At 42.8% G+C, this 9,214-nt stretch overlaps 1 protein-coding gene across 7 annotated transcripts in view; it reads right to left on the bottom strand.

Annotated features, from left to right (window-relative positions):
• Positions 1-325: 325 nt before the first annotated feature.
• The window catches only part of siah1 (siah E3 ubiquitin protein ligase 1), a 40,823-nt gene continuing 31,934 nt past the window's right edge, over positions 326-9,214 (bottom strand). For 4 of the 7 annotated variants that reach the window (XM_039809662.1, XM_039809664.1, XM_039809663.1 and 1 more), the window contains 3 exons: positions 6,098-6,279; positions 3,760-4,056; positions 326-1,007 (listed from right to left, as the gene is read on the bottom strand). In XM_039809662.1, the coding sequence (XP_039665596.1) occupies positions 636-1,007; positions 3,760-4,056; positions 6,098-6,279 (851 nt within the window). In that variant the 3' untranslated portion in view covers positions 326-635. Of the gene's footprint in view, positions 1,008-3,759; positions 4,057-6,097; positions 6,280-6,422; positions 7,298-7,915; positions 7,967-9,214 lie in introns of those variants that run through there. The other 3 variants (XM_039809665.1, XM_039809666.1, XM_039809667.1) reach the window with 3 other exon arrangements.

Raw genomic sequence — 9,214 nt, 5'->3', positions numbered from 1 at the left:
CGGGCCTCCAGCGGCTCTGAGCGATGGGCGGAAGGCTGTAGTGTCTGAAATGTCTGATGAGGATCGAGGGAATGAGAAGAAAGAAAGACACTAAAAAAAATAAATAAAGAGGAGTGGTGGCAAATCACTTGGAGAGACGAGAGTTTGACAAGCACGTTTGACTTAACAACTTTGCTGTGTTTTATGACCAAGAGAGGGCGAGACAACATGTGCGTGCATGAGTCTCATATATATATATATATATATATATATATATATATATATATATATATATATATATATATATATATATATATATATATATATATATATATATAGTGTGTGTTTAGAAGTCTATAGCCATCACTACACAGTTATGTTCTTGGGTTTATTCATTCCTCCACTCATCCTTCCACTCACTCACTCATCCATCCATCCTTCCACTCATCCATCCATCCATCCATCCATCCCACCCCCTGGGGCTCCACGGCTGCCCGATCAGACAGTCCAGTTCCACGTCTCAAGGGGTGAGGCAGAGAGGGGGGGTGGGGGGGTGGGGTGGGAGGCGCTGTGAGGTCACAACGGATTTGACCCCCTTAAAAAAATGCCCCCTGACCATCTGTTACTTTTTTGACCCTCTTTTTCTTCAAAAGTTCCTAGCACATGGAGATGGTGACGTTGATGCCCAGGTTGCCGTTCTCGGCGAACAGCTGTGCGATGGACGTGTCGAACACGAGGCAGTCGCTGTTCATGATGGCCGTGGCGATGCCCTCGTGGATGGAGCGCGGCGTGGCCTCCCAGGTCAGGCGGCGCCGGTGCCCGTTGAGCTCCAGCCGGTAGGCGAAGTTCTCCGCCTGCTTGCGCGTGCCGATGAGCTGCACGATGGCGAAGAACTGCTGGTGGCCGTCGTACTTCTCCTGCTTCTCCAGCACCAGCATGAAGTGGAAGCCGAAACACGACTGCATCATCACCCAGTCCACGGCGCCCGGCAGGTTGATGTCCGTGGCCAGGAACACAATGTCCTCCCCCTGGACAGAGACACACGCAGGTCAAACTGGTTCAGTCGGCATTCGTTAAGGCTACAATTTCTATTAGGGACGGGCATGATTACTCGACAATCGATAATTGATTAAGAATTTCGTCGATGACGTTAATTTGTTATCGATTTAACTAATGCTGGTTGCGTTGCGTAGTGAGAGTCTTGAAGCAATTAAATTAGTTTCAGTGTGGCAGCAATTAAACATTTTACCACCTGGGGGCAATATTTGACTCCATATTCAGTTACCTGGCTGCGAGTTTCCGTTTTGATTTCAAAAGTAATCATGAAGAGGACATGGCGAAGTGTGGCGTGAGACCATTTAGATAAATATTTTTGTTTTTTTAAACGACTTAGTTCACTGCAAACACTGAGATGCCGTGTATAAGTACAACACGGCCACGACTCAAATGATGTAGCATACTGCTAAACAAAGTGCACCCGACCCTGGTTAATGTCGGTGGCGGCCGCGGTGCATCCCGCTCTCAGTCTCAACCTAGCATAAACTGGGCGTTAGCACGGAGGAGCTGCGATGCACAACGAGCGGAGAAAATGACCCAAGGGACCTGCGAGTTCATTGAGATGGATATTGGAACCAGCATATCACATTTCACGACGTACCATCACCAGACTGGTAGGAACTCACTACGAAGAACAGAACAAGGTTCCCCGGGCTGGCCCAGTTAGCGCGGATCGAGGTCTGTGCATCCCGGCAACGCGGCTGTTTTGGGCGGCTGGACTGGCGGTCACCAGGTAGCGTCTGACCCCCGATCATGTCAACATGCTTATCTTCCTCAACAGAAATCAGTAGACTGGTGCAGAAGTTGTATGCGAGTTAGCCTACTGGTTATTTTGTTATTGGGCTTTGTCCGTGTCTTGGATAGTTTGGAGTTACATTTTGACAAAACCTGTTAGATCCAAGTATTATATTTTTGGTTATTATTTAATAGGATTCTTTTTATTTATTATTTTGGAACAAAAAAGGGTCTCCGTTTAAGAACGCCGGCTCGCAGCTGCAGGCTCTGCTGCTTCAGAGCACCGCAGCGCATATATCTATAATCTAGATCTATAACCTCCAGTTTAAGATCTCCTAAAGGAAAAACAAGCTGTATTTTTGTATTTTCATTGCATTTTTAATTTATAAAAAGTTAAAATAATTAATTTTAATATAAAAATATGAATGATTAATCGATAGTCGATCGTTAACGATCGAAGAAAATTTTATCGAATGCCCATCCCTAATTTCTATGCTCTTGAAAACTAACATTTCAGCTAGTTATTTTGCAGAATGAGCCAACATTAGGGTTGGGCAATATATGGATATTATATCGACCTTGATATACAAGACTAGATATCGCCTTAACCCTCGTGTTGTCTTCCATTCGACCACGTACTTGTCGTCCTGTAAATCACCGCTTTTTCCCTTTATTACATAGAGACGGTGGATATGCAGCAAAGGGCAGCGGGCCAGACCCCAACCCGCGCCGCTGCAGAACTCCGCCAACATGGGGCGAACGCTCTTACTGGGTGAGCCTGACGCTGCCCCAATCAACGTTTTTTCATGACCTTTTCCTGTCTTTTATCATCACTTTCGTCTCTTTTTTCAGTGTTTTTGGCTCTTTTTATTTTTTTTAAACATTTAACGCTTCTTTTCACTACCATTTATAAACACTAACACCAACTTATTGCCAGTTTTACACTCATTTTTGGAATTCATGGTCAGTACACCTCATTTATAGCAAATTATACCTAATTATTGAGTTAAAAAAGTAGAAATTATGAATTAGACAAAAAAAAAAAAGTCAATGAAAGTAAAGATCCTATCTTTTGTTGTACTTGCGAAGCGCTGTGTGGAATCATCCAAATTAGGTAGAAGCCCCCCCCCCCCCATATTTCTGATCTAGACATTTTGAGAAACACAAGGGTTAAATAAAGGCTGTATTACAGTAAATTTATGTCATTTTCTGAATTTACCAGACTGCTGCTGCGGTTATTATTATTATTATTATTATTATTATTATTATTATATATATTTTGTAAAAGCACCAATAGTCAACCCTAGAATATCGTCGCAATATTGATATCGATGTATTTCGTCAAAGATAACGTGATATTTGATTTTCTCCATATCGCCCAGCTCTAGTACAATTAATTAGAAATAAGCATAAATTCAAATACTTTCTTACTAAACCATTTATCACGGAGCAGCACGTACAGCTTATTATTAAGCAATGGCAAATGTGGGGGTGTCATAGGGGGTAGTGTGAAACTGATGGAAAATGCAATCTGATGTCTGGCGAGTCACATATTTTGGATACCGACCGGACAGGAGTATGATGGTTGGTAATCGGGGGCGTGGTCATTTAAGAAGGATACTCCAGTGATTTTAGTAGTGGACTTTCATAAAGCACTTACAAGAGACGCGCTCAAAATAAGAACGGTCAGATACAGCAGCAGGAGCCGAGATGCACTGACATTTAGTCATTTTATCTTTTCTTAGACGTCCCATGCCTGCAAAATGCCAGCGAGTTTGTAGTAACACATGTGTAGTCTCCGTGCCAGCGCTGAGACAACCCTGATGGCATAATTATTGTCTTTGTGCGGACAAAAGCTCCTTCAGACCCGAACCGTGATAATTTTGGTCACAATAAACGTGAGGTTAAAGTTTCATATCGTTAGATCCCTATTCTCCCCCCCCACGCGTAGTTTATAAAAGAAGCCTGGGAGACGGGTCGGTGTCTGACCTGCAGCGTGGTGATGGACTTGTGCTGGTGCATCAGATGAGGCATTACGGCGTCCAGGGAGCCCTGCCACTTGCAGGAGGCGCCGGGGCATGGGCACGAGTACGGCCGAAACTCGCACAGCTCTTCGTGCTCCGTCTTGTCGGTGTGAGGCAGCGTGACTTCGCAGCCCGATGAGGCGTACTTGCAGGGGAAGAGGACAGAGTTGGCCACCTTCTCCATGGCCAGGTTCCTGATGGAGCCCAGGGGGCCTCGGCAGGTGGGGCAGCAGGTGAGCTTGGGCCGGCAGTTGGAGCATACCTGGGAAGGGACACATGAAAACAAGGTAAGCGTTTAGCCTCCGCGAGACCGTCGAGGACATTCTGAAACGTCATCATGGGCCCAAGCACCCACGGTTTGTATTCTGGTTGGCCAACTAAACATTCCTCAATATATACTATAATTTTCTTTCTAGTGCCAGCAGTTTGAACTACAACTTACATTTGAGCCTGTAACTTGGAACATTTTCCTTCACTCTCGGTCAATCAGTCCATTCATTTTGCAGCTTTGCTCATGACAATTTTTAAACCTAGTCAAACAATATTTTAGGTGAGATTTTAGGTCGAATATAGGAGCAAATACGAATGAATATTTCCTCCGTTTTAAAGCTGCGTCAAGCAATCGGCTGGATTTGACCAATTACAACACTGATTTGTGAAGCTCCTACTGAATGAATATTGACCGTGATTAGATACATAACATTGGAATTCAGTATCTTGTCATTTACTTACTCCAGCGGGACAGAATTTACCTTCAACTCAAATACTTTTAATTGCTGTCTGGATAATGTACGACTGAACCGCAGACTTTATTAAAATGCTAATTTGTACACTTTATATTTGTGCGTAGCACAAACACACTGCTGGTAGCTGTGCATACAGGTTCTCACTGAGCTTGGTAATGGTAACACGGGAAGCTGTGCTATACACGACTATTACTAAGGGTATTGTGACTATTAAATCGACACTATTAAAGCCTGACTTGTTCAACAGGAAAACTAGCCCAATAATGAAATAGAGCTGGGCAATATATTGATATTATATCGGTATCGTGATGAGACCTAATATAGTCTTAAGCCCTATTCGCACGGGATAAGTATTACCTGGGGACCTCTTGTAGTTTATAAATTACCCCCACACGTCTGTATTTCGTCTGGCGCATTCACACGGGATAACTGAAGTCTGTATTTTACTCAAATTTACAGACATTATCCCCCGGATATGATGTCAAAACTTTTCATTTATAATTGACAACGCAGCCAGTTAGACCCCAAATCACAGAGATGCCGATTCGCACGGGACTAATATTATCACAGGACCTCCGTTTTCGGCGAAATATGGTAGGTCATTTGCGGGGGAATTATTACTTTACAAATTACAGACATGACCGATTCGCACGGGATTAAGATCACAGACAACCTCCGCGATTATTACAAATGACTGGAGGTCACCAGGTAATACTTATCCCGTGCGAATAGGGCTTTAGATTTTGGATATCGTAATATAGCATAAGTGTTGTCTTTTCCTGGTTTTAAAAGACTGCATTATGGTAAAGTGATGTCATTTTCTGACCTTACCAGACTGTTGTAACTGTTCTATTATTTGCCTTTACCCACTTAGTCGTTATATCCACATAACTGATGATTATATCTCAAAAATCTCATTGTGTAAATATTTTGTGAAAGCACCAATAGTCAGCGCTACGATATCGTAACGGTATCGATCGAGGTATTTGGTCAAAAATATTGTGATATTTGATTTTCTCCACATTGCCCAGCCCTATAATGAAACCATCTTTCCCCATGAGGGAATGTTAATTACTTTACACCAAGGCGTCAAGTTTGGCCCGTGCTCCCTATGTTTTGGCCCACCATGGCATTTGACCTGCTCATGCTTATTCTCCTCTTAAATTTGAAAGTGCTGTAAAATTCTTACTGTAAAAAGGAGTACAAAATGTACTTTTTCTGCAGCTGAACAGTAATTAATCTGAATTTACAGCAATGTAAAGCTCAATGCTGATTAATTAAATTACATACATAAGTTTTATTCATGAAGATGTACAAGATTTATAGTATTCTCCAACATCAACATTTATTTTTGGCACGTGGCCTTCCATCCAGATACATTTTGGCCCTTCATATGAAAGAATTTGGCCACCTCTGCTTTACACATTCAACTTTATGCAGTAGGCGTACAACACATTTACCTTAAAATGTAATGCAAGTGAGAAACTCGACAGGACTGTGAAATGTACTGCGTACAACAACCGGCTCTGCTTACTTTCCAGGCTGGTCAGTACATACCAGGTGTCCAGACTGGCACTGCAGGATGGGGGGTAGGACATAGTCGAAACAGACAGGGCACTCAAACAGGCTGGCCAGGTCGCTGTTGGAGGCAGTGGTGCCTGACAGGGTGGGCACGCGCTGGGAGGGGGGGCACTTGGAGGTTCCTGTGGGCAGCGCGGTGGCAGTCTGGCGACTCATTTCTGATAAAGGGAGAGGGCCATGATAAAAGTGTTCGGACATGATAAAGAGACTGACAACATGGGGCTGGCATGTGTGATATGACATCAAATCTTATTTGTAATTCCATGCAAAAAAAACAAAACATAAAATAATTTCTTTATACCTTGTTTTTACCTTGGTGAATATATATTGTACTGTAGTAATGTTTACTAGCTCACTCTAGTTGTAACCACTTCTGGTGTCAATATGGTTTTTGTTTTGTCATCAGGTGAACAAGCTTTCATCATCATCATCGCCATCATCATCATCGCCATCATCATCAGGTGAGAGATTGCCATTTCAATGTGGCCCTCAAACAAATATTGTGCTGCATGAAATATAACTTTCCTCCTTGTTTGCCTTCACCAGTTGCACTTTTCAGTTTACATGGTGACATGCAGGTACTTGCTAAGCTAATCTAACCTTGTCAGTGCCACTCGCTTCGCTTTGTAGCGCTCAGCGATAGAAGCAGAGCCACATTCCACTGTGTGTGGGCCATACACTGCATCTTTAGCCATCAACAATAACGCACACATTTCTGAATAAAGTATGCAATCTCTGTGATCAAATGTGCATTGTGACTGTATTACTACGCATGTCATGGATTCCGTAAGCGTATACATGTAAAATCAAATATACAAACACCAAACAGCTTTACTGCCTTACAGAAGCATCCAGTGCGGTTACCCACTTGTCTCAAACTCTGTAGACTAGTCATCCTACCTACACCTCTCCATTTGTCTAACTGCTGTACAGCAGTGCTTCAAACCAATTTGGCTGTTCTTTGGAGAGTTTAGACACTGGTAACTGCAGGCATTTGGATTTCATTTGGAGCATCTGGACTCTTAAGGGGGTATATACCATCTTTCTATGCTACTATACTGTATGTGGAATGAGCACAGAACATGTCTGTATCCTATCTGGCTGTCTCTTTATGGTCTGAGCCTACCATGTGCAACATGACTATTATTGTCCCAGCAACAAGTCAGAGCTCTGCAGAATATATATATATATATATATATATATATATATATATAAATAAATAAATAAACCACCAGACACTAAAGTGAATTCAGATGTGGTGTGTGGAGCTGCTGTTTCCTATCGTGCTGAGCAGTTGCCTTGGTAACAGGTTTGTGGTTAAGTATGGGATGGCCTGTGAAGCAGAGAAAAGGAGAGAGTAGAGAGGAGGACAGTAAAAATGATGGGCAGTATGTGTTCGGGGGGGAGGAGAGTTACTGGAGACAAAAGGAAGCATGGAGGGAGGAAGATATGATAAACAAGGAAGGGGGGGGGGAATGAGACAGCAAAGTTTAGAATCATGCAGGGCAAGTATATCCGAGGTGGACAGAAAGAGCTTTTAAAAAAAAAAATTAAAAAAAAAGGTAACCGGAACATTGAAAAATAAATGAGGATGGGTTAAGAGGACACTGGAGGAGGATTGCAAATGTTAAAATAAGCAAAGAGTGGACGCAGCAGTGTGGGTGTTGAGATAAAAAGGGAGGGAAGGACAGGAGGATAAAGGAGATGTTTCACAAGTCAGGTCTTTTCTGAACAGTATGGGGTTTGGGGTGGGATGACCGTGCATAGTCAGCCCCCCCCCCCCCACTCCGCTACCTGGCATAGTTCATCCTTTTTATAGCACTACCCACAGACAGATGCAGCACACTGAGACCCAGAACAGAGGGGAGAAAATGTGGAGAGAAGAGAGGATAGTATGTGTGGGAGGTGAAGACAAAAAGAAGAGAATCAGGTGGTGAGACAGCGCAGCAATATGTACACAGACAGTACAACAGCTGGGAAATTAACACCCACCAGCAAAATCCTGCCAAAGCTTTAGTAATGGCGCCTCAATGTGCCTGACCTAGTGGCTAATTTAACAATTTGTACGTGTTGAATAAAAAACTCTGCTGGCGTCTGGGAACATCATAGGTGGTCTTTGCATGTGCTTCAGGAGCTTAGTGGTTAATGCAGCATTCAAGTCCTACTTTTTTTCTTTTGACCTCTTTTTGATGATTCGATGTTGACTACTTCTATGATTAGCACGTAACCATTAAAAAAAAAAAAAAAAGTGTTCTAGTGATCCTACCAAGGAGGCATTTTTTTTTAAATTGTGATTTTTTTTTTGTTGACATCTTTGACCACTCCCAGAACATTTTTGGTTGGCGAATACCAAATGTGATGCTTTTATCTACGTCATAACTACTTGCATAAGCTTCCCTTTTACATCTAGCTTGGTAGCTGGCAGCACTGCCAGCAGGCAGACCACTTCTGTAAGTGCATCTGTTAGGGTAAAGCCTCTCTGCACGCACACATGCCAACTGCAGAGGTTAAAAAACTGGACCTAATGAGAGACAGTATTAGCTAGCTGTAACTGTGTCTGCCGGCTTGTAAACACATCTGCTGTGGTGGAGATAATGCCTTAGCAGCTATTTATAGAACTTCTTAGCTAGCTAGCATGCTAGCAGCATGCCTGAGAGCAGTGGGACCAAATTAGCCCAGGACATTCAGCCAGGCCAAGGCCAGGGTCACAGTCCGCTAGCATGCAAGATTGAAATAACTAACACGTCGTACAGGCAGTTACTAACTAGAGAAATGCAGTTTGAAGACCATGCAATTCACCCAGAAAATGCTTCACATAGGAGCAATTTGTAGAATTGGGGTGGTACTACTATAACTATATTATATTAACTATATACATTGCTGTAATTTGTCATCTCTTTAAGTGGTCATCTCTTTGAGCTGCAGTTGCCTTAGTCTCTTTGCATAGCTCCCTCTTCTATCATCTCATACTCTATTCTTTACATGTCCTCTCCGTCTCCTCCGCTTCATCTCTTTCCACTTAATAACTTAAAAAAAAAAAAAAAAAATAATCCAAGGTAAACTTCTCTTGGGGAGGTCAACCTCTGAAAACAG

The sequence above is a fragment of the Perca fluviatilis genome, chromosome 8 (genome assembly GCF_010015445.1).
Source record: "Perca fluviatilis chromosome 8, GENO_Pfluv_1.0, whole genome shotgun sequence".
Taxonomy (NCBI): Eukaryota; Metazoa; Chordata; class Actinopteri; order Perciformes; family Percidae; genus Perca; species Perca fluviatilis.
This window is presented reverse-complemented; position numbering and strand designations above follow the sequence as displayed.